The following is a 25,810-nucleotide window of genomic DNA, read 5'->3' as shown; positions in this document are numbered from 1 at the left end:
CCCCTTATAAATATAGAAGTGACACTGACTTTAAGCACAATTGTTTGACTTCTATGTCAGGTATGTTTCAGCCAATCTTTAAAAATGTTCATGAGAAGTACTTTACATCGCTGTATTTGTTCATTCTTCTTTTCTTGCACAGGAATTCTTTTAGCTTCCCTGAAGAAGACACAATGAGTGTGTCTTCTTCAGGAAAAACTGTGAATTCAGTTTTGTATTTAAAGAAAATGAGAAAATAACTTGCCTTACTGTTTTTGTGTAAACATGAGTCGCTTTTAACGAGAAACGTTACAGCCATAAATGTTGGAAATGCTTGAGGGTAGAAAGTTGTTCAGACATATCTGCGCAACAGCTGCATTTTATTATATTATATATTGCTTACCATCATATTCTTTTAAAACAGTTAATTTTATTTAATATATTAGTGAATTTAATTATTGCACATTTGATGTCTGGTTTCAAAAAATAACTTTTTGTCTCTTTTTGTGATCTAGAGGAAGTGAGTCATTTTTCTATCAGCGAGTTGAATACTTAAGGAAACATGGCAACAGACTCAAGTAGTGAATGAAAATACCAATGAATCAATGCCATGTGATATTAGTCTATATATTGTAGTAAATATATAATAAAATTGTCAAAAATAAACAAGAAGTGGTGTATTTGCAACTATTATCATAGGGTTTGGTATATGCATCCACAGCTTAATGATGAATTTAAAATAATAGTATCAAATACAAACTGTTAGCTTAGTGAAAAAGTTGGCACCCAACAAAAGATTTGGGTACATCTCACATAAACTCCCAACAAAAAGGTCTCAGTATTTTGTCTTTACCTACAAACTGTCCTGTATGTTTTATGTTTCCTATTCAAGTTAATTCAAATAACTGTATTACCTCCAATTACTGCAGAAGCCTGTTAATCACCCATTCACTTTAGCAAAGGCGGCTAAATACAAACAAATGCAACGTTTTTCAGTGACGAGGCTGAAAAATGCACAACGTTGTTAGTCCAGCACATAAATGTGAAGAAAAATTCAAGAGGCATAAATACTTTTACAAGAAACGTTTAAAGGAATAAGCAGTTTTCATGTTAGAGTAGTGATGAGGCAAACAACTCTGCTTGTAAAGGTATCTAAACTCTAATAGTTGGTTCATGTTGAAGAAAAACAAAAGTAAACTCAGATGAGGATTCCAATCAAAGCCACTTTTTATTTTGTCCTTTTTTGGTAGATTAAAAAAAAAACAAGATTTAAAACATAATGAAGTACAGTATATTTAAAAAAAAGAGGCAATTACTCCTAAAGAAAAAGACACTAGAGAACTAGCTTTCAATGTAGTGTTAAATATAAACAGAGAGCTAATGCAAGGCTTAAACGGTTGTGTTTGTTGATTTAGGAATTCTAAGATATGAAATGCATTAGATTAGTCAAACATAACCTAATGAAAAATGTCAATATGATAGCTTGTTCCAGCAAAAAGGTCCATCACAGACCAGGTGCAGCATAAAAATCTGTTCTGCAATTATATTCCTTGAATCATCAATTCCTGGAAGCATCTTTCTGGAAAAAAACGCTCAATCACACGATAGGATGGAAGCAGCTCGAGGCGTCTCGAGTTAGAACTCGTCCAGTGTTTATTAAGGCCTCCGGGGTTGAAGGCTGTTTCTATAGGCTCTGAGAGGGAAAAGGAAGCAGAAAGAGAGATATTTAACCATTGCTAACTCCTTCCTGTATGACAGGCATGAACTTACTCCATACCTGTCAAATAGGAATGAAGTGCATTCCTATTTCCGATTTGCATTCTGTATTACCTCAGTCATATAGAGAGGATGGATTTTCTTCAGAAAAGTCCATTGACCTGTTCGGTCTCAGGGTCCAAGTCAATATCATAGAAACAGGGTCGGGTGGGCAGACCAGGGATTGTAGGCATCTGAAGAGAAAATGCATTCTGTCCAAAAAACTTGTAAACAAAATATAAACGTCCTGAAACAGCTTTCAGTGTTATTTAAACTCTTAAAACAACATAACTTATGATTGATATCTGCAGAACCAACATTTTAATCTATTTATGTAGCTTGCTTGCATTTACGTTTCAATTCTCTTAGAATTTTTAGGGGGAGAAAAAAAAACATCATGTAAAATCAATCTGAAATTTGCAAAACATGCAAATGGGTTTCCATACTTATTGAGACTTATAAAATAGTAATAGGAAACTCTTTAAAACATCTATGTTGTGTCTTTCTAGTGTCATATGATCATCTATAAAACGTCACAAAAATATAGGAAGCAAATTATTGAATTTTTTTGCTGCAAGCAGAAGCTTTGCAGAAAACTGAATAGGTCTACATTTTTTGTGGTTGTTTTGCAAAGTCCACACACAGTTGTACCCAAAAAATAATAAGGCCTGTTTGATCAGGTTTGTGATCCTACCGTGCCGACCAATGGGAAGAGAAAGCCCGCGCCGACGCTCGCTCGGATGTCTCTAATGGGCAGGACGAAACCTGTCGGCACGCCCTTCTTCTCGGCCTCGTGCGAGAGGGACAGGTGTGTCTTAGCCATGCAAATGGGAAGGTTTCCAAAGCCCTGAAGGAAAAGACAAAATATAATCTTCTCAGCACAGATTTCCCTTTCACAGTGGCCTTTGTTGATCAAAACTTCCGCCCTGAGGCATCCTGACCTGCTTGGTGTAGAGCTCCACCTTGTGTTGGGCCTCCGGGAGAAGTTCAATATCATCTGCTCCATAGATCTTCTGAGCAATTATTCGAATCTTGTCACTAGTTGGGAGCTAAAACATAAACACTGCACCGTTTAAAAACGAGGAAAGCACAAGAATACTAGCGAAGTTTAACGTAGGTTGGAATCATACATCCAAATCATAGAGGAACTTGAAGTCGCTGGGAGCCTCGCTGGCCCTCTGAACAGCCTGTCCCAGGGCCACAGCGCCAGCGCCACCTTCAGCCCAGTGGGAGCAGGGCACGGCATCGAAGGCTCCGGCAGTTTTGGCCATGCTGCAGACCAGGTCGAGCTCAGCCCGAGTGTCCGTCCTGCAAATAGATGCACACAAACTAAATACAAGAATGAAACATTTTAGTCTGCAGTAATAATGAAACTGCAACATGTTGCGCTCACTTGAATCCATTGACAGCCACCACAACCGGCACGCCAAAGTGTTTGGCGTTTTCTATTTGTTTCCTCATGTTGCTGCAGCCGTTCTTCAGAAGTTCAAGGTTCTGCACAGATGCAAACATGTTTTTTTTTTTTAAAGTCTACTTAAATTTTCTTCCTGTTCCATTGTTAAATGTTATTTGGAAATTAAAGTTTATTGATCTTTGAGAGGATGTACTTGCCTTGCATTAGTTGAAAACGGTCTCAAATTGACTATTATCGTTTATCGTAATAATTTCTGGGACAATTTATTGTCAAGCAAAAGTTGTTATTGTGACAGGCCTACGCGTGACCAAGTATGAGTGAAAGAATATGCACAGACAGCACAGAGTGGACTGACACTTGAAAGTTTTGCTGTTTGCCGCTTCTCAGCCTTACCTCCTCCACGTATTCCTTTGGCAGTGGCATCCCAGCTGTAACCTGTATTAAACATTTTAGAATGTTTTTTTTTTTACCCAAAAGGTGAACTATGAACAGAATGAAGACGACAACTCCTAAATTACAAAACAAGTGACTCACTGTTGGTCCTCCTCCGTGCATTTTGAGGGCTCGGACCGTGGCCACCAGGACTACCACATGGGGCCTCAGGCCAGAGTAGCGGCACTTGATGTTAAAGAACTTCTCCATGCCGATATCAGCACCAAAACCAGCCTCTGTCACTGTTTGATGGAGGTTGTGAGGCAAAAGATTAAGAGCAGTATTGCAGCTTTGAGTGGTGCAGTGTAATAATGTGAAAATGGAACAATAATCTAAAACAACCGGGGTTAATCTTTTATTTAGATCTTGGATCTTTTCAGTCCATTTTAAAATGATGAATGCACAATTCACATTCATGCATGTGTGGGTTCAGAAAGAAACCACAAATGCATGAGGAGAACATGCAAACTCCATGCAGAAAGACCCCAGATTGGGATTCTAACATGAGACCTTCTTGCTGCAAGGCACCGTTTCTACCAACTGCACCACGGTGTCACCCAAGATGAATTCATCTTACCAACAAAGCCCTCAGGTCCAACCAGCTTCAGAGCAATTTTATCAGCCAGGATGGATGAGTTTCCATGGGCGATGTTGGCAAACGGGCCAGCATGCACAAAAACAGGCGTTCCCTGCAGATTCAGAGAACCCATTTGTAGATCTAACACAGATAAGCATCGCAAGGATTAAGTTGTAGTTAAACATTGACAGACCTCAAGCGTCTGCATCAGGTTTGGCTTGATGGCATCTTTCATCAGCACAGCGAGAGCTCCACTGACTCCCTGCAGAACAAAACAGCGCTCTATTAAAAAAATTATAATAAATTTCCTTCCACAGTTCTCATAATGAGAAGCCGCACCATAATGAAGAAGCACTGACCAGATCCTCGGTGGTGACGGGATCTCCGCTGCGGCTGGTGGCTACGACCATCCTGGCCAGGCGCTGTCGCATGTCCTCCAGGCTGCTGGTGAGGGCGAGGACCGCCATGATCTCACTCGCAACTGTGATGTCAAACTGAGCCTGCACCACACATTGTGATCAAAAACAGCTGTTGACTTTTTTTTTTTATAAATAGCTATGCCTTTTTCCGTTTTTATTGGATGCCATTATCAAAACATATCAGAATCCCACCTCTCTTGTGTAACCCTTTTCGGTTGGCGACTGGCCGATGGTGATCTTCCTCAGGAATCGATCATTTGTGTCCAACACTGCAGGGAAATAAATATCCAGTGGAGATTTAAACATGAGGTTTGATACAGGAAAAAAAACTGAAATCTTGGGGGGGAGGGGGAGGGAGATTGATGTAAACATTTCAGACCTCTTTGCCAGGTTACAGAGCTTGGGTCAATATCCAAGCGTGCAAAGCGAGTGATCTCTTCATCAGTGAGAGTTGAAGGATCAGTCTTCTCTATACCCAATTTCTACACAAACAAGAACAGTCAGAATTGCTTCATGTACAAGAAAAACTCTAGTAAAAGTTGAGGAGTATGTAATGTAATCCCTTACTTTCAGTCTGTTGATCTGGACCGGGGAGAACGTCCTCTGCCCTCCACTGAGTGGGACCAAGCGATTATAGAGAGCCTGAGTGAGAGTAAAGGGGACATCTTGTTATTCATTGACACTTGTTATGATTTTACCCCTCAATTACAGAAGTGAAAACCCACCTTGTCAGACTGTGTTGCCTCATGAAACATGCGAGCGTCGACTGCGGCGGCTACCAAGTTGTTGGCAGCTGTGATGGCATGGATGTCCCCAGTGAGATGGAGGTTAAACTATGGATAAAATAAAACATCATTAACTAGACACATACATTTTTTTTTCTATCACCTCAATAATGTTTCAAAAAGGTATCAAGTACCTCCTCCATTGGAATGACTTGAGAATATCCACCGCCTGCAGCGCCACCTGTTGAGAAGAAAGACTATTACAAATACAAGCTGGACAGCAAAAGGGACAATTCGAAAGAATTGTCCTTTGTTGTTTTTGATTGACTGGAGGTCAAGATGGTTAAAGAAGGGTCACCATTTCTGTCTTGGTTTAAATCTTTATCAAACTGTAATGATCCAGAGGTTATCAGCTCTCGTTTTCTAGTACGCGCCAATCATATCTAAATTTAAAATGCCCTTTTAGTTAAAAGTTTTTATGATATCAGGAAGTTTTGGAAGAGAGAGAAAGAATCCCACAGGATGACAGATCCTCCATCGTTATTAATGGTCATATTCATCCTTTGTTTCATGACTTGGAACTTTCTACAGTTGAAAAGTTCAATGTACTCTTGTGTTTCCAATTTTGAAGAGTGGCTCATAGGAAAGGGAATCTGAGCCACATCATATTAATACGGCAGGGCAAAATGTAATTCATAGATTTTTAATATAAAGTTCTGATTCAAGCAAAATAAAGAAAATGATAAACATAAATAAGTTAAAATTTTCAAAAATACTGAAGGTGTATTTATTTTCAGGAAATTGATGGCGATGTCAACCTGAGCGGTAGTGGCGAGTTTAGGAAGAAAAAAACTTTCTTGATGTGTGATTTCAGTGCAAGTTTAAGCAAATGCAGTAAAATAAATTAAAAAGTAGTGCCAATGAGCATCAGGGTTCCTTATGTTCTTCTAATGCTCACCTTTAATGCCAAAGGTTGGTCCCTGAGAAGGCTGGCGGACGCAGGCAAACACATTGAGCTTCAGGTGGGCTCCCAGGGCCTGGACCAGGCCGACTGTTGTGGTGCTCTTACCTTCACCCAGTGGGGTGGGCGTAATACTGCATTTCATAATTACACAACTTGTCAGCCAATTAATAAATGTTAAAGTGAAAGAAAATTAAACAGTTCCATGGACAGAATAAAAAACGCTAAGAAGTACAGAAGTATTTTTAAAGTTTGGCGCACATACCCTGTGACCACCACATATTTCCCATCCGGCTGGGACTGAAGTCGTTTGATAATGCTCAGCTGGACCTTGGCCTTAGTTTTTCCGTAAAACTCCACTTCATCAGAAAGCAGGCCCACCTCTCTGGCCAGATGATCAATTGGCTTCGGAACGCAGGAGCGAGAAATCACTATGTCACTGTTGAAGATTAAAAAAAACCCACACACATATTTTCACTTAAGTAGAAAACAAAGCTACGCTTCAGGGTCAGTACTTTCTAAGTACACTTTTAACTACCTTTGCAAATTTCTATGCTATGCCATTATCAGTTTTTCACAAGACAGGGACATTTTTGTCATTACACACGGGTAAACTCAACCTACTAATTAGGTAAACAATTCTAAGCACAATTGTTTGCTCTGGGTTTCATTAAGGGACGTCACAGTGAAAGTTGGGATGGGTGGATTTTCTTTCCAGTTTACAAATCGGAACCACTTAGTGTTGGTCTAAATACATCAAATTCCAACAAACTATATTCAAGATGTTGGTTGCAAGATATGAAAAAGTTCAAGGTGTGTGAATACTTTTTCATGACAACTTACAGAAAAAGCTACAATAAAGGAAACAAACCTTGGTACAGGCTTCTGAAGGCTGAGCTTGGTGTAAGAAATGTCCCACTTCCCAGCCTGATGGCTCTCAAGGAATCGCTTTGCACTCAACACCGTATTCTAACCACATCAACAAACAAGAGACACACTTACTATACATCTTAAGAAATGTGGATGGTATAATGATATGACCTTAGGGGAAATTCACTTGAGATGAATAAAAGATTCGACTTTACCCCCATCAGCATGGCCACGGTCATTGGTCCCACTCCTCCAGGCACAGGGGTGATGAAGCCCGCCTGCTCCTTGGCTGAGGCAAAGTGTACATCACCCACCACACGCTTCCCACTAGACTTGGTCTGATCTAAAAAAGCAAACAACGTTTCAATTCAACTGTTTGAGTTGTCACTTAATTTCAGACCATTTTGAACCTTAACAAATGACCTGGAATGTGATTAATCCCGCAGTCGATGACCACCGCTCCCTTCTTGATCCACTCTCCTTTCACCATCTCCGCTTTGCCCATGCCAACAACCAGGATGTCTGCTTTACCCACCTGGACAGGAATACAAACAGTTGTGTTGCAAGAAAAAAAATAATAATACATTAAAAAAACAGACTCAAAGAAGTCAGCAGAGAGAATTTCAGAAAAAGAATGCAGGAACTGCTGGAGAAGGCGTCTGCAATCTTTACAAACCAAAAGGTCGTTCCTCCCCCCCCCCCCTCACACCAGTAAGCCTGTGCAAGTGCATTTATACATGTACAAGTAAAACGTTTAGCTCTTCTTAAGGATTGTAACATTGTGGGGAAGACATGGTCACTTCAACCATAAGCAGCAAAGACTGAGCAAGTTCAAGTGATGCTAATATCTGACGCGAGGCGTGAAACTGAAAAAGGTAATGACAAGAAACATGCTGATATTTAAAACGTACCTCTCCGGCCAGATCTGCAGTCTTGGAGTGGCAGGTGGTGACGGTAGCATGATTCCACAGCAGCAGATCATGCATGGGTGCACCAACAATCTTACTGCGACCAATCACCACAGCTCTTTTCCCTGCCACAGACACACCTGCAAAGACGACATCAGAGCATTTAACCCACAGCCACTCGTCTGCATGTCGTCTGTAGGATTTTACAGCAAAAACTACTCCAGTGAAGAGTTTTCTTCATGGCTGCACCAACCTGTCTGTCTGATCAGCTCCATGCAGCCGTTTGGTGTGCAAGGAATGAAACAGTCGCCCAGATCTCCACGAGAAAGCTTCCCTGCATTTATGCTGGTCAGCCTGCGAAGGAGCCAGAAAGTACTGATCAAACCGCATTTAACTCCCTGAATCAAAAAGAACCTTAATGAGACTTGTGCTTTACTTTAACTATGATTTAGCATGAAATTAACTCCATTTGGAAATTCTTAGAATGAAGTTTATGTCAGCTCTTACCCATCCACATCTTTCTCTGGAGCCACGGCATTTGTGACCTTTTCTGTGTTGATCTTGTGGATCGAATCTAAAGGCAGCTGCACTATGAGACCGTGGACTGATGAGTTCTCGTTCACTTCTCTGATGCTGTGAAGGACCTGCCGGCAAAACGTTATTGAAATCCTGTGCGAATTTCAATAATGTCTGATATTGACATTATTGAAATATCAGACATTATTGTTGTCTGATATTTCAGGCTTGATACAAAAGAAAACCACATATTTTATAAGATTATGATAAATCTATAGACTAATAAATCTTTATTAACTAGACAATGCATTGTGTAGATTGAGATCATAAAATTCAATAAGGATTTTACAAGACAGACCTATGTGCATTATAGATATAAATACATATAGTTGTGAAGCGAAAGAAAGATTATGTATTATTCTATCATTTTTGTTTAAAATTAAAAATCTAAAAACTATGTTGCACATTTGAAATCAGACTCTCTTATTTGATGCTTTGTGGAACCACTGTTTTTGCATTTCTGAATATCTTTCCCACACATTCTCAGTTAGATTAAGATCTGAATTTTGACTTCTAGCACGTCTAGCATAAATATGTTTTAATGTTAACTATTACATTGAAGCTCTGGCTGTGTGCTTAGGGTTACTATCCTGCTGAAAGGTAAATCTCCACAATCCGTGTATCATTGGTTCTTTCCATTTTCAGGTGACAATTGACAAAATCAAACCTTCAACTAAAGAAAGTGTACTACAAACACATGTTGTCCTTTGAAATTAAAACACTCTTCCAGAACTGAAGCCTATTTTTGTTTAGTCACAGATCAATATTGTTTTTAACTTCAAGTTTTACTGAATATATATATATATATATATATATACTTTTTTATCACATGAATACACAATTTACAATTTTATTTCTTATTCTCTTGTTGGAGGTGGCACGCTAGCAATGTAATTGAGACTTAAAAAGTGTATTTTGTAGGATGTATAATATTATTTTAGTAAAATAGAACTAAATAAATACGTAAATAAATGAATAAACACATTTTCTGGTGAAACACTATGTGCTTAGAATAATTATTCAAAAAAGTATCAGTTGCAGCTCCAGTGTGACTATTGCGATGCAATCTGTGTAACTTCAGAATGTAATCTTAATAAAATGTAATTTTACCTCTTCTTCAGTTGCAGTCTTTGGAAGTTTCATATGTATTGCATTTATTCCAATCTGCAAATACAAATAAAATAATTTAACTATTTCAAATTAGAAGTGATTAACAGCTACTCACAGCAATTCCTTACATCAATAATCTGATCGATAATCTGAAATTACCTCTGCTGCTGCCTTCAGCTTCATGCTGATGTACAGATTGGAATCTTCACGACCTCCAACCTGCCAGAACATAAAAGTATCACCTCATAATGTCTAATATGCAATGCTCATGCTAATGTAGCATTGCATTATGCACAGTCTGTGTTTATATTAGCACATAAAGTCAATAACAGGGACATAAAAAAAGACATTTTTTACAGGTACCAAAAATAATGGTACCTGTAAAACAACCAGGCCAGGCCTGAAGTTGGGATCCTTGAGTTTCATTTGCTCCACATCTTTCTTCAGTTGCTCCCTCACTTGCCTGAGAAAAAAAATAAAAAGCCACCCATGTTATTCCTCTCTAAAGCCTAACAAATGTTAAGACCAGACAGATGCATTGTGGGTATTTTTGTTTTAAACCGATGATTTCTCTATGCTGCCAATTTGGTTGCACAACAAAGTGACATTTCCGAAGGATGATCTAGTTGGAATGTTCTCTTTATCGTTATCCGTTTCATAGTCTGAATTCTGGGAAACATTACAGCACTTTGTGGAGTTAAATGACAGGGTCAATTGCACCAGAGGATTTGATAAGTCAGACAAAAAAAAGTTAAGTGGACTTTAGCTTCTAATCCATTCAAAAAACAGTTTATGTTAGACAATGATTGATTGCTTAGCTCAACTATGCAGACACAGAATTGATGGCTTAGCTCAACTATGCAGACACAGAAAAATTGCACATAAACCATGAGATGCAACTTCTGTGCATGACTTTCACTAAATCAAGTTGTGTATCACCTTTCTTATATTTATTATATTGTAATAGTAGCAATCATATTGGCAACTAAAAGTAAATGAAAGCAGTCACAACACACTGCACAAATCATACTTGCAATATGTATTCAGATTGTCCAACAACTTCTGTTAAGCTTCAAAGTAAAGACTTTTTTCATGCATTGTCCAAAAACTAAGTGACTAATGAGTGACATGAGGGGCAGCAAGTTTTCATGTCTTGTGACATTCACGTGCAGCTAAATTTCTTCAATGCTGCTGCAGGAGAAAGGATTTTTCCCTTTATATGCATGAGTCATTTGTGAAACATAACCGTTGGAGAACATTTCTGTTTGCAGATACTGTAAAAAAAAAAATGTTCAAATGTGACTTGTGCGTGATATTTTGTCAATCAGTGCACTTGGGGTTAGTGGACCAAGGGGGAAAAGATCGAATCCCACCACAATCACACACATCTTACGTAATCCTGCAGAGATCTGCACACATTCAGGGCCTGATTTAATCAGACCAAAAGGAAAATGTAAGTATCACAGTCATAAGTTCAATGCATTTATGCTGACCTACATAAGCTGAAAGCAAATGGGGTTCACTGTAAAACTCTCTCCATCCTTGGTGGCTGTATCACTTTTAACAACTTCAAGATATCAAATAATGAAAAAACAAAACAACATTTTGTAGTCTCTATACTTTGGAAAACTCTCATAAAATACTGCAAAAGCAACAACAAAAAAGCTTTGATAATGTGCTCAACTGAGCAGATGATCATGTGGTACAAAATAACTCAACAAGTCAGCGGCTTAGTTAGCCAAAAGTTTACTCTGCTCACGCAAAACTCCTAAACATACCAGTTCAAATATGACACTTACGCTGAAACTTCTTTCCCGCTTATGATTTGAGCTGACATATTCGGTCTGTCTGTGTCCGAAGTGATGGTGACCTGTGCAGGCTCGCTCTCTAGCAAGAATAAGAGCGTGGTGAGACTAGCTCTCCAAGTTACGCTTATTCAAAAGAAGCATGTTTGCAATTACGTCGGATGCATTAGCAAACATAGCACTACGCTTAAAAATAACCGTAGAACTTTCTGGAATAGGCCCAGTCACGGAGTGTAGTTCACTGACGACACTAGGAGAGGCGTTACTTTACGTGAATACGGACCAATCAAATAGCTACCTAAAAAAACATTAGATATGTCTTCTGACCAATGGCATTTGAGAAACGTTGTTCACGTAGTAGAAATAAAAAAGAGTAGATGCTACATCAGCTGGCTTTGCCACACATGCCACAGCGCGTCTTCCACACTGAGTATGATCGACTGTGGTAGCAATAATAGTAACTATATATGAGTATATTTTGATTAAAAATGGTAGAAGTCGATATACACTCTTTCTTTCCGTTTATTTTCATTTCTCCTTTTTTATTTTCTTTCCTCCTTTCTTTCCTTTAATTTTCTTTTTCTTTTCCTTCAATATATTGCATTATATTCACGAAAAGCGCGACACTCACAACATGGCGGTGATTATGGCGTACGACTAGGGCACTCACGGGACATCTACTCTGCATGCTCTGCATCTTCGAACAGATTAGGGCGTGGCTGACGTAATTCCTACAAGCGAATAAAATACCTAACTAAATACACTAGAACTTTCTTCCAACCAATAGCGATCCGATATTTCTCTTTTCTCTCAGAAGACTGAACTAGTGTAACTCCGCAGAAGGTCACCAGAGGGCAGTACCGTGTTTACACATGATTATAATGAATATAGTCAGAAAAGCCTCAGTGTTTATGTAGGTCAAATGAAGTGCGCGCTGCTTTATTTGGGATCCATTTGGAGACGACAACTCTGAAATATCGGCAGAAAGTGCGAGAAAATACCATTAAGAGCTTCTTATTTTATCGAGCTTCAAGTGTGACGGGAGACATGACGAAAGACGGAAAGCTATGGAGAGTAGATTCAGTGGCGTTTTGAACGACATCGAGGAGCTCTCGCGACTCTCAAACACTCAGAACAATTTCCACACCGAAAGGTAAGTTGAATAAGGAGTCGCAATGCTTAAATTAGCAGGTTTCTAATCGTCCTACTAGTCCATGGAGGCTGGATGTTGCACGTACTACTCTCTGTTTACGTCAGTGCTAAACTAGCCGAGAGGGTCGATCCAGACCCATCAATTGAGCATCTATTCACTTAACACTGAGGCTATCTAAATTCGTCTGGATTATGTTTGTTCAGGTCTAAAACGCTTTTTGAGGAGATTCGAGCCTCCATAAACAACAATGACGAAGAGGATCGCTCCTTCTGGAGGCCTGTGCTCCCTTGGGGGGGCGTTTTCACAATCAAGGCAGGGCGCAAGGCCATATCCTGCATCCCTCTGTACGTGGAGGTACAACTGAAAAACACATGCACCATCGATGGCTTCCTCATGATCCTGTATGTGATCCTGCGAGACAACCAGGGCTTCCACAGGGAGCTGGCCGTCTTCCTGGGAAAGCAGTTCGTGGAGCATTTCCTCTACTTGATGGACTCCTGTGACTACACCACAGTGAAGATGCTGTGGATCTGGAACAGGATGTCTAAGAGACAGTACCGCTCAGAGATCCATCAGGCAGCGATGGAGATCGACCTGTTTGGGAACGAGCACGAGAACTTCACGGAGAACCTGGAGAACCTCATGTCTACCACTCAGGAGAGCCTGTGCACCAACCGTGACTGTCCGGGTCGCTTTCAGAAGGTCAAGAAAACCACCATCAACATCAGGTACCTCAGGTCCAGCAAAAGATTAGAAAACATAATTGTTTTGCTATTATGCTCATCTTTTCACCTTTCCCTCCAGCCCTCCCCATGAGCTTCCTCACAAAGACCCGATCCAGTCAGCGGTGGATGAATTCTTCAGCCCCAAACTCCTACTCTGCTCAGAGCTAGGGTAAGACACTATGGTAAGACATTTTTGCTGTTTTAAGATTCATTGCTGCAATATTTAACCCATCTGACAGGTTGAATATCTTCTTAGCAGATGTGATGGCTTGAGGGAGTTTTCTCAAAGGGTTTTCTGCCACGGACCCCCAGCCTTTGTGATCCTTAACATGCAGCAGTGGAGGTCAGAGGATCTGTCTTATGTACCTTACCACCTGGCTCTTTGTCAACACAGGTATGAAGCAGTGCAGGATTGTGCATAACTGTGAACTGGAATAAAAATAATGCATGTTTTTAAAAAAATATTTTAAATGTTCATGCATCCTTATTTAGCTCCCCTGAGTCAATCATTTCAGAGACGGGTGTTTTTGGGTATGTCTCAGCTAGGTTTTCACAGCTATGTACTGATATTTTTTGTCCATTGTTTGCAAAATGGCTTGCAGTCAATCTGATTGACGGATTGTGAACACTGGTTCTCCAGTGTGAAAATCCAGGTGAATGAAAGTATTATTAGAACAATGCACATTCAGTTAATGCAATACACATCTTGAAACTTGCAAACGCATGCGTAAAACATTAAGTAAAGATCCATGGTAGTAGTTGCTCTACAGGCCTTTCAGCTTATGTTAGGACAAAAAAAAATCTGATGTATATCTCTTCCCTTAGATACTTACTAGAGGGCGCCACACTCTTCAACATGGAAGAGCATCACTACTCGGCAGCTTTCCAGATAGACGGTTGCTGGATGCACTATGACGGTCTGAGAAGCGATAATCTGATCCTGTTGCATAAGCCCCCGGAGCTCCTGCTGCTTTCCTCCTTGGTCTACATCCGTGCATCTGACAAGTGACCAGTTGGACACAGTGAAGCACTTGAGTGAACACATCAAACATCCAGTGTTTTTTTTTTCCAGCATTATTCCTGTTTTTGCCATTTAACATCTGTTATGTATTTTTTTTTAATCTTTTGTGAATAATTCATGGTCTTAGTATACTTAATATGCTAGAAGACAGTTGTTCGTGTTCTGTTTCAGCTGATTGCTTACTCCAAACATGCTGATAATTATACATTTTATGGAGGCATGCTTGGAATCCAAGAGTACAGTGGACTATAATAGTTCTGGGTTGATATGCAGCGGATCCTAAAAGTGTACACATTTCTTTTTTAAATGTTTTTTTTTTGTAAAAAAAAAAAAAAAGATGATTATTTTTAATGTTTTTCCACCTTCAGCTGGATGTATATCCTGCACAATTCAACTGAAAAACAAACAAATCTGTTTGCAGAAAAAAAAACTAGATGCAAAATTTTAAACTGAAACTTTGCTGATTTAACTTTTGACTCAGTTTCAGCATTCAGCATCCTTTCTTAAGTACCTATCTGTATCCCACAACCAAAGCTTAGTAATATTACCCCACTATATTACAAAGGTTCTCAGTCTTTTAAGTTATGAAAATACCTCTTGTCCACAGATGCTTCAGGTGACCATTATGATGCAGAATAATAAAATCCATACTCATCTTGAGTGTTTTGAGTCAAAGTTGACTCGTACAACTCCTCACTAATTCATTCAGCTTGATTTAAAAGCCCTAATTCTGTCTTAAAGTTTTCCTACTGCATGATCTCTTCTGGCGATGTCTAGCATTGCTTTTGTGCCAAGCTTTTTGCATCTTCTGGAGTTGTAGCCAGATTATCTTTAATTAGAGTTAATCTAATTTACTATTACTAATGGCAGTTGTAAACACAAAGACTGATTGGTGAAATTCATCAAAAGGCGGTTCAAGAAATGGTAGGACAAAGATGGACAAATTTATTGCCACTGAGACCTTTTTGTTAGTTTCTACCCAACAGATGTATGTTTTTTTATTGTCGTTTACAGGAAGTATCTATTTGAAGGTGCAAAACAAATTTTTAAACTACTTATTGTAGTTTCATTCTTAAACAAATAAAACTTGACATTTTAATAGCGGGCGTGTAAATTCCTGAGATTTGTTGCCTGTTAATAAACCCTCTGTTCATTCTATAAACCAGTAAGTAAAACAGTTTTAGCATTTCTTACATGACTCAATCTCAGCATATTCCTTAAAAAAAAGAGGGTTTACAACTATGATTTTTTTAATATATAACTTGGGGGTTCTCCAGCACAAGTTTAATGTTCTGATTTAAGCACATCAACCCTTATCTAAAAATTTAACTGGTGCTCTAATTACACTGTGGCATAAAAGAAACCTCTAACTTTTTTTTTTAAGCTGTTAAAGTTTTTACTCATAAGTGTGGATGCTAAAACACAACGTCAGTTAAGTGGTATGAATTGTTTTTATGTTTCTTGCAGAAATGTTTGTTGGATTGATTTGGGCTTTCATGGCATGAAGCGTTAAGCAAATCCATGCTGATATGCTCCCATCTCAGCAGTTTTGCAGCTTCCATGTCAGATATTTAGATTTTTTTTAATCCTCTAATTACTGTTATCACATAGTGCCTCTGTCAAGAAAGCTCAGACATTATTTTTTTTCCCCTGAAGATATTGTCTTAATATAAATAAAAATATTTTTGAACACATCTGCTTTAGATTTTTGTTCTCTGAAACATGCATATGAATCTAACAAAACAATATGCAGCCATGGCTTTTTTTTTTTTTTTTTTAAGGCAGGCATTTATTTTAATCTGGGTACTGCACCACACAAACTAAGATGTATGTAAAATGTCTTCAAACAAAACGTGAAAAGCTACAGTTTTCGTTATACGCGATGTTATCTTTGACTTCCAGCATTAATCCACAGGATATTAAGAAAAAAAAAAAGTTGAGACTCCAGATACACTGTGAGAAATGGTTAAAAAAAAAAAAAAAGAGAGAAAGAAGCAGTGTGGTCGTTTTGGCTAACACTGACATCAGTTTCACGGGAGTTTTCTTCCTCTCAGACACAAATGGAAGGACTGGCAGCCGAATGCAGACTTAAGGTCGTTAAAAAGTCATCCATCTGCTTTCTTTGTACAAGCACTTTGGTGAGAGTGATGGCAGAGGGGGAAAAAAAGCAAGATGTTGGTTAGGCCTTAACAAAAATGCATACATACTCCCTTCTTTTTGATTCACATTTGCAGATTTTCCATGACTTTTTCTTCCAAAATGCATTACAATAGCAGTCAGCATTTCGTATGGGAAGAAACAGACTAACAAAAAAAGTAAGAAAATTGATGCTCAATCAGTCATGGCAGCAGAAATTAATTTCAATTAATGTAGAGAGGTGAACAAAACTTATTTTGCATTGGACTACAAAAACTAGATTAAACAATGAGTAGGAATGGGCTGGTTGCAGGTGTATAAAGGTTTAAGAAGGTTTTAGTTTCAACAATGTTAAACCTTTCTAGTATAGCTTCCCCTGCCCTACTTGTTGCTGCATACTGCTGTCTAGATGTCTGAAAGAAGGATCAGATGCAAGAAAGAGAAATTTCCCCTTGTAAAAATCACAATCTGTGTGTGGTAACTGAAGGAGAACCAATCACTCAACGTTCAAAAAGAAGCAGGGGGTATGTGGTTTTTTTTCTTTTGTGTTTCCACAACTGAAATAAGATTTTATCAAATTCTGTTTGGAACATGTACTCAGCCATCCTTTTGAACAGTGCCACCCTGGGCCAAGAGCCATAATCTCTCAAACACTGATACTGAAGCAGCCAATTATGTTACAAATATCAGCTTCTTATACTTCTGCTACTCTATAAGAAATAGAAGAGCAAAAAAGTAGGAATAACTCTTCCATTTTAAAGAAAATCTCTAGTATTTTGCTATATTTTTTGTTGTGAACTTTTTTTTTTTTGCTTAAATACCATGAATCATTAATCAAGGTTAGCATCTCGATCCTTGCCTAAAGAAAGTATAAATAAATATAAACATTGTCATAGAATTACAAACTGGTTGCTTACAAATTCAATTCAATTCATTGGAAAATACATATGTAAATAAGGAACTAATTGGGAACAATTGGACAAATTTGCAAAGTAAATGACATTGTAACATTTCATCCAACAACAAAAATTTCACAGAAGAAAAAAAAGCAAAGTGGCAAAGTCTGTAGTGTACCTCAATGTGGTAAAATCTAACCTGTTTTACTTTAGCCCATCATCTACAATAAACTGTAACCTAAAAGAACACATCCCATGTACAAGAACAAAATGACAAAGGGTCAAAGGTTCCCTCAGATGCTCCATTAATGTTAATGTCTGTTACAGCAATGTGAGATGCCTTGGCTTTTTAAAGAGACAAACACAAAACATTTTCAGTCGAAAGAGAAAAAAAAACAAGTCTTATTGCATCATCTAAATGCCATTAGCTTAAAAAAAAAAGAAAAGAAAAAAAAAACAGGTAATCAAATGACAATATGTGTCAAATATTTTGGTAAGTGCAATGCAGAGAGCTTGGTTAAAAGTTGTGCAAACACCAGCACACGCAAAGTGACTAGACTTAAAAATGAACAGTGACTCAGCAAAACGGCACACACCTACTCTCCCTATTAGAGGGGAGCTCTGCTGCTTAATGTGTTGCAATATTTCTCTTGAGGATGGGTGGTGGGATGGGGGACAACTTGGCCTGAGTTGGCTTGCACAACTGTGGTGCTTCGTCTTCGAAAGCCACGACATGAAAGAAAGCAACACTAACAGGTGCGTTTAAAAAAATTGAGTGTTTCATTTCAATAATCCTAAAGGATAAAGGCTATTTAGATTTATTACATACAGAGTGATGTATTCAAGTGTTTAGTTTAAATAGCATGGCAGGTAAGAAAACTTTTTTTAGGATGTGTTGTGGCCCAAAGAACCATGAGAAAATTGCTGACTTGACTGATAGTCACTGACCCCCTCCACAAGAAGAGTAAGTCACAAAAGGTGATTGGTAAAGATGCTGGCTGTTTCTATACCCATAAGGGTGCGCATGTTAATGGAAAGTTAAGTGGAGGGAAAAATGTGATGGAAAAGGGTCCACAGGGAACTGTACCAATTTTTTCAGAGCGCTATCCTGTTTTACTAGTTTTATGGAGATCCAATTTATTTTCCAGGAAGGCTTACCTTCACACAACTACTGATTGGTTATACTACAAACTAAATGAATGCATGGATATAATTAAATATTCATGAATATAACTGACGCACTTCAGATATATCACTCTGTGGGTAATAACTCCATAAAGTTAAAAAAATAATAATAATTTCGAATAATTTTTTTTATGATATTCCAGTTTTTAAAACATGCACCTATACAAGAAAAAAAAAATAGCATTTTCTTTCCCTTTTTATCTAAACTTATTTTATTGCCTGGTGAGGGGCCATTTAGGATGTCATGCCCATAAAGCAGATTGCTAGCATCAAATGTAAAAATGACCTGGAGATTAAGCATACACTGACTAGAACATGTGCAGCAACCTAGACAAACAGCTAAGTCCTGAATCCTAAATATAGCACCAGTTAATATTGTGGACAAAATTGGCTGAGACACGTTTCAACCATTATAGAGACAAGTGCGTGCATGACCTGACCTTTAAAATTTGTTGATTTTTTTTTTTTTTTATGAAATAATGGAGGATGACGCAGAAACGCGTAGGAGACAAACTAAGGGGGAAACTCCTCCCTCTCGAGTGAATCAAATCACACACACATTCGCACACACATTAGTGACCCAGTGCAGATAAACATTTACAGGCAATGCACTAGAGGATATATTTATCTATATATTTCATTTATACTATTTACAAAAGAGAAAGGCAGCCCTTTGAGGAAAATATAAAGTTTCTAAGTTTGCTCTTTTTTCTTCCTGTGAAGCACTGATTTGGATGCAGAACTCGTCGCCTCACTGAGCTCGAGAATTAGTTCTACACGCGGACAAGTAACAAAAAACAAAAAAACATAAACGGATTCATCCGACATGCACATACCCCCTCGTGCATACACGCCAACAACCACAGGTTCGCACAAAGACACAAGCAAACTGCAGTGTTCTATAAAACTGTAACATAGTTCTGAATGCAGCTGTAAATCTTAAGCATTAAACGTACTGACGTGTAAAATAGAGGACATAAATGTCAGCTAATGTAACAAAAATTTCCTACAGCCCCCTGGGACATGGCTCGAAGTTCTCGTAGTGGTCCGGCAGCACTCGTATCCAAGGTGCCTGCGCCATCATCCATCCAGACATCTTCCTCCCTTCCCTCTGCTGCACAACCTTTACGCTTTTAAATCTCTGCAGCGAGACTGGGATCCCCTCCATCCAACCAGCCAGCTATTTGTGCACACCCAGCCACCCAAGCAAGCACTCAGATGTTCTTTCAGGTGTGCATTTGCTCCTGGAGAACGAATGTGGGGAAAACAGGAGAGCAGGTAACAAAAAAGAAAAGTTTTCTTTCAGAAATTGTTTTACTGAGTCCTAGCTGAACGGGCCATTGGTCAAAGGGCAGTCAGACCAAAATTGCAACGGCAGTACATCATGCCGCTGGAGTCCAACCAGCTGTCTGAGATGGGGTCGTAGCGTTGGACAGTGTTCAGGTAAGACGACCCGGAGTGCCCTCCTACTACATAGAGGTAGTTGTCCACAATGGCAGAACCAACACCTGCAAGAAGAATGGTCCATTACATCAGGAGAACAGCAGTGAATTGAAGCGCCACCAAGAAAACCGTTTATTTAAAAACCTACCAGTACGAGGTTCGTTCATTGGCCGACAGGCCGTCCACTGGTTCTGATGGGGGTCGTACCTCTCGATACTGGACAGGTGGGACACTCCGTTGTGCCCACCCACCACAAATATGAAGCCGAGCATGACACCGACACCAAAGTTGATCCTCTTGTCTGCCATGGGGGCTACCATTTCCCAGGCGTCCTTGCTGGGGTCGTACCTCTCCACACTGAAAACAGACCAAACGCAGTAAGAAAATACCAGAACAGGGTCTGACTTAAATGATGAAATTCCCTCCATAGTGCTTGCCAGTTTTATGGCTTTTACATGCCATTCATTTTAAAATGATAACATCTATGGCAGCCACCACAATTAACAGCAATTGTGGTGTTAATTGTGGTTGTTATTATTAACCACAATAAACAGACATAAAGACAACATTTGCCCCATTTATTTTTGCTAAGGCAATAGTTTTTTCTGTGCTGCGACAAATCTTTTGCCAGTACTAAAAAAATAATAAAAAGTCAAACTTCACCACATAGTTAAAAAAAAAGTAATTTATAAAATAAAATGTACATCTTAAGTCTGTTTCCTAGATTTATTACCAGACAATTACACAAATATACATGCCACACACTATTTAGTTTCTTAATTGCTCTGTATTCATGTTTTACTCACAAAATTATGTTCTTTTTTTTATATCGACTGTAACTTGATTTTGTATGAAAGCATTGTCGTTTTCCAACCTTACCATGCACTTAACCACTGCATATCACTTCATTTGTCACCATTTTTAAAATAATATAATTTTGTCCTTAATGCTAGGGTTCTTACAGCTGAACTAACTCCAATCAGGTCCTCCATTTCAAAATCCATAATAGACTTGTCAAATCTGAATTTGGTCATCAATCAATCAATCAATCAAATTTTATTTGTATAGCACATTTCAGCAGCAAGGCATTTCAAAGTGCTTTACATAATTAAAATAAAAACAGAAATAATCAGTGAGAAAGAGATCCAACGCCAACCACAGATTCCATAACGTCCAGTTTAGATGACAAAGTTAAAAACACATTTATGTTACAAATGTTGGGATTAAAAAACAAAATAAACAGCAATTATGAATTCCATTATTTATCTGTAATACTGACTATGTATTACTTTAGCATGTAAATTGCAAGTATAACACTTTGCACTATTTTAGTATTGCAGTCCAAACAGTCCTTTGCAATACAAATATAGCACAGACTGATATTGCGACAACACTAAATCACTATGTCACGCAGCCTGTCAATTCGATTTTCCTCAAATGCAAAAAGAGAGAACTGAAATTTTATGTATCCAATTCAGCAGTTTTCTAACACAAGGCAGTTTATACAACTACAACTGCAGAAAGTAAAGTTAACCAATAATGAGGCAATACTCTTACAAGAGTAAGAAAGTCCTGACAAAGTTGACCAAGAGAACATTGGGAATCTGGGATTGTTTTGCAGCTCAGTTAAAAGGACATACAAACCACAAGGGCCTGAGGAAAATGTTCCCAAAGGTTCTCTGTCCAAACACATTCTCCTGCAGGGCTTTGGGTGTCAAGGAAACAAGCAACTGGGATTCAGCTGCAGGGTGATCAACAACACAAATGCAGGCACCCTCTCCATGAGACATCTCCAACACTTCTGTAAAAATCCTCTCTCCACTTATTAACAAGCTAGTGAGAGTTTTCTCAGCAACACTTGATATCCTTCACATAATTGCAAGCTCTATTTATAATCCAGCAAGATCATAAGAAAAAAAAGCAGCTCAGGAAGTCTAAAAATCATCGATGAGACCAAAGATCAGACCATGACCGGTCCAGAGACTCCAGTCACATGTCAACAGTAGATAACAGGCAAACAGTCTTTTTATCCTGATTTTGTTTAGGAGATTCGAAAAGGGATCAAACCTGTAAAGTAATGTTGCTCAGAAAGATACCCCAGAGCACTAAGCTGAACAGCTTTAAGTTAAAAAGCTGAACAACCTTTTAACAAGTGCAAGTAAGTAACACAAATCAGCAACTTCATAGAGTCTGACAACACTTTTCAACAAGTTTCTCAGATTTGTGTTGTACTCCAATCGTTACCTGTTCATGTGTGCTGGGCCATACCCTCCAATAGCATAGATCATGCCATCCAACACAGCCGTGGCAAAGCAGCTGCGGGACTTTGTCATGGGTGCCACCGGTTGCCACTCCTTCAGCTTGGGGACGTATTTCTCAACAGACTGCAGGTAGTACTGGCCGTCATAGCCTCCCAAAGCGTACAGCTCTCCAGCCTGGACCACCACCCCAAGTGTGCTGCGACACTCGGCCATGTGCTCCACCGAGGACCACGTGTTGCTTTCGGGGTCCCAGGCCTCCACCGTGCTCTCGTGCCTCCGGTAGCTGATGCCCTGCCTCATGTGCGTGGCGATGCCTCCCACCACGTACACTTTATGGTCCAGCACGGCCACTCCAAACTCGTACCGGGGGACGCTGAGAGGGGCCAGTCCGATCCACGAGTCAGTCTGAGGGAAATACATTTCCATGCTGGAAGAAGGAAAGATGTGAAAATCACTTAAAAACTACACGAAAATTTGAAACCAAGAAGCATCAATAAAGTGTGAACCCATTTTTTTTTTTTTTTTGGCTTGATCGGCCCACTCTGACGATTAGCAGGTCAAATCCAGAAAAATCTATTTTTTTTTCTAATCATTAAATATATCAAAAATAATGTAACATTCAGAATTGTTTTCTCTTCGATGCATTAAGAAAGAACACCTATGCTAATCAGAAAGGTTAAGTACATGTCATTTATGATTAAATGGGAAGTCTTGTGATCACCTTATTTTCTGTTGAATTCAAAACTACTACCTCTATCAAAAGAACCTGCAGATTTTTAAAAAATAAGTTTCAGTTGTAAGAAAAAAAAAAATCAAAATCTCAATCAGTCAATTCAGTGCAGCTCTAATTTGAAAGAGCAAGCAATGATTACCTTTCTAGTGTGGCAAACAGTCCAGCCTTGCCTCCTACTGCAAGCAGCACCTTGGGGGCACACCTGGGCCTCGCTGACAACACAGTCTGATAAGAAAGTCTGTGCTCAGGCATAAAATGATATTTAAGGGCCTCGTTTAGCAGGTGTTTGCATGCATGGTCGTCTCGTATAAGGTGGTTGGCTTCATATAGGCGAGTGAGGAATTTGACGCTGAGAAGTGGAAGGCGAACACAGTGTAACAACTGAGCGAGATGCTGCTGTCTCTCTGTTACGTCATATTTGATCCATGATTCCAAAGCGTAAAACACGGTCTCCTCCGTGTCTACCTTAAGACAGTCGTTAGAAACTATTTCATCCAGCTCCGCTCTCGTCAGTTCAAAAAACTCCTCCGTCTGACAGACCTCTTCAAAGTTCTCACAGATAAACTTAGTAGCAGCCAGGCACAGGTCATGGCAGCCATATGTCTCTGCGAAGCGGGAGATCCCTATACAGTTCCCAGCATCCAGCTGGCTTTCTAAGAAGGAACAGCACTCCTTAAGTACAAGCTTAACCTGGAGTAAATTGGCAGCCGGCAGCAGGGATTCAACTGTTTCCTGGGAGATAAACACCGTTCCCGTGTATGCGTACTCCACAATGGCCTATGGGAAAACAAAATGTTAGTGAAACAATATAACAACCACTAGTACAGTTACTGTCTGCTGGATCTAAGCGTACCTGCAAAGCAGCCTCATCAATGCACTGGAACTCCACCTCGGAAGTCTCCTTTTCCGAGAGGTTACCTGTAAACATGGCCTTGAAGTAGGGGCTGATGCTGGCCAACACAACTTTGTGGGCATGGATCTTGGCATCACCCACTCGGAGAACAATGTCACACAGTTCGTGATCCTGCCGCAGGAGCTGGAGACCCTGCAGCAGCTGCTCCGAGTGAGGCCGTGTGAGACTTGCAAACATATAGGACTGGTCCTGCTGGTCCATCTGGAAACATGAACCCAGAAATCACTGCAGTGCATGTGATGTGGGCATGGTTAAGGCCTTTGTGTGTCACTTGAAGCTCTAGCTAATTAGAAAAATGCCGTCTTTACATTTGTTTTGAAGTAGCACAGTATTTATTTTCCTCAAGCCAAAGCAAATAAGCATTATCCTCTAAATCCAGTGCTAACACTGCTCTAAGACAACCAAAACGTATTACCTAGAAAGTGCGAACAACTGGACACAAGTAAATCCCAATCACCAGCTGTCAGAGGTGAGTGTTTAAGCTACATGACAGATTACAGGAATGCAAAAGTAATGTAAATAATTAGGGCCTATCTTTGTGTTTTTAACGGGAGATGCCACTTAATCAAAACTCGCTAGCAACCTAGCAATAAAGAAGCAAACATAGTCAACACAATAAAATCAGGCTAAGAGAACGGTTTATTTTAAACGATTTCTTTCTCTGCAATGAATACAGGTTTATCGACTGGCTTTGATCTGAGCAAAAAAAATTGGGTACTAATAAATTTTAGCATCATTGCATTGCAGGTTAGCCGCTAAAAATAAACACGGATTTATGTGCTGGCTGCATCACTGATTAATATACAGTAACATGGCTGACAGATACAAAACGAGACCAAACCAACTGGTTTTAGGAAAAATGTGTATTTTGTTAAAATAGGAGAACCAAACCTGTATTATATGGTGCGTGCAGATAGCGACCGAATATGCGGTAGCGACGGCAGACCACAGGAAGGCTAACAAGAAAACAACCGACTGCCAACCAACCTAGCCACAAAGCTAAAAGACGAGCACTCACAATGACGAGCTACCAGGACTGAACACCCACTTCCGTTGCCTTTCATAATAAAATCCCACGGAATTTATTCTTAATAAAATTCAAAACAAAATAATTGTATTTTATTCTGAAATACTAACAAAAAATGTATTGATTATAAGCAACATTAACAATTAAATAAACATTAAAGTATTAGGTTCGAGAAAAAAAATGTAATGTATAATATTAAATAAATTATTACTACATGCTATTTCAATGTTGTAAAAATATGTTTCTCTGAATACAGTACTGCCAAATCTCTGCAGAGACCGCATTGTTGATAATTTTATGTAGGTCTTAACAACTTCTGTCTTCTTGACATTACTTTATCTCAACATAAGACTCATAAGTTGAAATCGCCGTGTAGAAAAATACATGTAAAATTTCGTTAATATATTAAGATAAATGTGCATCTATTTTTAGTGTATTGAGGACATGTATTTAAAGATTTAATTGTGGCACTTCTAAATATTTATGGCATTTTTTTATTTCAATATTTATTTTTCTTGTCTGTGTTCTAAGGATAAAATGCATTTTTATAACATATTTAAATATGCAAAAAGTTGTTTGTTAGCACTCTCCTAAAAATATACTCTTTTTTAAAAAAATTACACATTTAAATATGTGGCTGTTATGATGACAAGCATGCACGTCGACATTTAAATATGGTTCCGATTTAAATGCTTACGAAAAACCAGGCCTAAACTAACATTTAAAGAACTATTTCTATTTGTATTAGTAAGATCAAATTTTATAATCACAAACAAATTATTTAAA

The 25,810-nt window shown here is 38.9% G+C and overlaps 3 protein-coding genes across 4 annotated transcripts; 1 reads left to right on the top strand and 2 right to left on the bottom strand.

Moving 5' to 3' along the window:
• Positions 1-1,182: 1,182 nt before the first annotated feature.
• On the bottom strand, positions 1,183-11,763 carry mthfd1b (methylenetetrahydrofolate dehydrogenase (NADP+ dependent) 1b). Its single transcript, XM_017302377.2, has 28 exons — positions 11,526-11,763; positions 10,105-10,189; positions 9,886-9,945; positions 9,727-9,780; positions 8,548-8,684; positions 8,294-8,394; positions 8,044-8,180; positions 7,556-7,667; positions 7,348-7,475; positions 7,134-7,231; positions 6,528-6,701; positions 6,260-6,396; positions 5,496-5,542; positions 5,302-5,409; positions 5,144-5,218; positions 4,956-5,058; positions 4,769-4,845; positions 4,517-4,657; positions 4,351-4,419; positions 4,158-4,269; positions 3,683-3,822; positions 3,542-3,583; positions 3,128-3,228; positions 2,865-3,042; positions 2,676-2,783; positions 2,429-2,581; positions 1,810-1,928; positions 1,183-1,672 (listed from the first exon to the last, which is right to left on the bottom strand). Exons 1-27 carry the CDS (start codon positions 11,561-11,563, stop codon positions 1,839-1,841), a joined length of 2,805 nt encoding a protein of 934 aa, XP_017157866.1. The 5' UTR covers positions 11,564-11,763; the 3' UTR covers positions 1,183-1,672; positions 1,810-1,838.
• Positions 11,764-11,963: 200 nt separating this feature from the next.
• On the top strand, positions 11,964-16,124 carry dorip1 (dopamine receptor interacting protein 1). 2 transcript variants are annotated; one of them, XM_008399475.3, is made up of 5 exons: positions 11,964-12,684; positions 12,888-13,412; positions 13,489-13,578; positions 13,666-13,803; positions 14,235-16,124. In XM_008399475.3, exons 1-5 carry the CDS (start codon positions 12,599-12,601, stop codon positions 14,416-14,418), a joined length of 1,023 nt encoding a protein of 340 aa, XP_008397697.1. In that variant the 5' UTR covers positions 11,964-12,598; the 3' UTR covers positions 14,419-16,124. The 2 variants fall into 2 exon arrangements, with proteins under 2 accessions (XP_008397697.1, XP_008397698.1); XM_008399476.3 differs by having other exon boundaries at positions 11,967-12,684; positions 13,669-13,803.
• A 1,340-nt stretch (positions 16,125-17,464) lies between these two features.
• Positions 17,465-25,045, bottom strand: klhl28 (kelch like family member 28). The gene is made up of 6 exons (XM_008399477.3): positions 24,889-25,045; positions 23,938-24,198; positions 23,224-23,861; positions 22,335-22,778; positions 20,239-20,447; positions 17,465-20,155 (listed from the first exon to the last, which is right to left on the bottom strand). The coding sequence occupies exons 2-6, from the start codon at positions 24,196-24,198 to the stop codon at positions 19,992-19,994; spliced, it is 1,716 nt and encodes a 571-aa protein (XP_008397699.1). The 5' UTR covers positions 24,889-25,045; the 3' UTR covers positions 17,465-19,991.
• Positions 25,046-25,810: the final 765 nt, after the last annotated feature.

Source organism: Poecilia reticulata, chromosome 22 (genome assembly GCF_904066995.2).
Source record: "Poecilia reticulata chromosome 22, P_reticulata-male-v2, whole genome shotgun sequence".
Taxonomy (NCBI): Eukaryota; Metazoa; Chordata; class Actinopteri; order Cyprinodontiformes; family Poeciliidae; genus Poecilia; species Poecilia reticulata.
The sequence above is the reverse complement of the archived record's forward strand: the minus strand, read 5'-3'. Positions and strand labels throughout refer to the sequence as shown.

Bases quoted from the DNA above. Each gene is read 5' to 3' on its own strand.
- mthfd1b (XM_017302377.2), bottom strand. From the start codon at position 11,563: ATGTCAGCTCAAATCATAAGCGGGAAAGAAGTTTCAGC. The intron at 4,658-4,768 runs GTGGGATTCTGA...TGTGTGGTGCAG, and splicing joins AAAAGGGTTACACAAGAGAG to GCTCAGTTTGACATCACAGT. The intron at 3,229-3,541 runs GTAAGGCTGAGA...GCATCTGTGCAG, and splicing joins CAAAGGAATACGTGGAGGAG to AACCTTGAACTTCTGAAGAA.
- dorip1 (XM_008399475.3), top strand. From the start codon at position 12,599: ATGGAGAGTAGATTCAGTGGCGTTTTGAACGACATCGAGGAGCTCTCG. The intron at 13,413-13,488 runs GTACCTCAGGTC...CTTTCCCTCCAG, and splicing joins AAAACCACCATCAACATCAG to CCCTCCCCATGAGCTTCCTC. The intron at 13,579-13,665 runs GTAAGACACTAT...ATATCTTCTTAG, and splicing joins CTACTCTGCTCAGAGCTAGG to CAGATGTGATGGCTTGAGGG.
- klhl28 (XM_008399477.3), bottom strand. From the start codon at position 24,198: ATGGACCAGCAGGACCAGTCCTATATGTTTGCAAGTCTCACACGGCCT. The intron at 23,862-23,937 runs GTACGCTTAGAT...GTTTTCCCATAG, and splicing joins TTGATGAGGCTGCTTTGCAG to GCCATTGTGGAGTACGCATA. The intron at 20,448-22,334 runs GTAACGATTGGA...GTCTGTTTTCAG, and splicing joins GGCCCAGCACACATGAACAG to TGTGGAGAGGTACGACCCCA.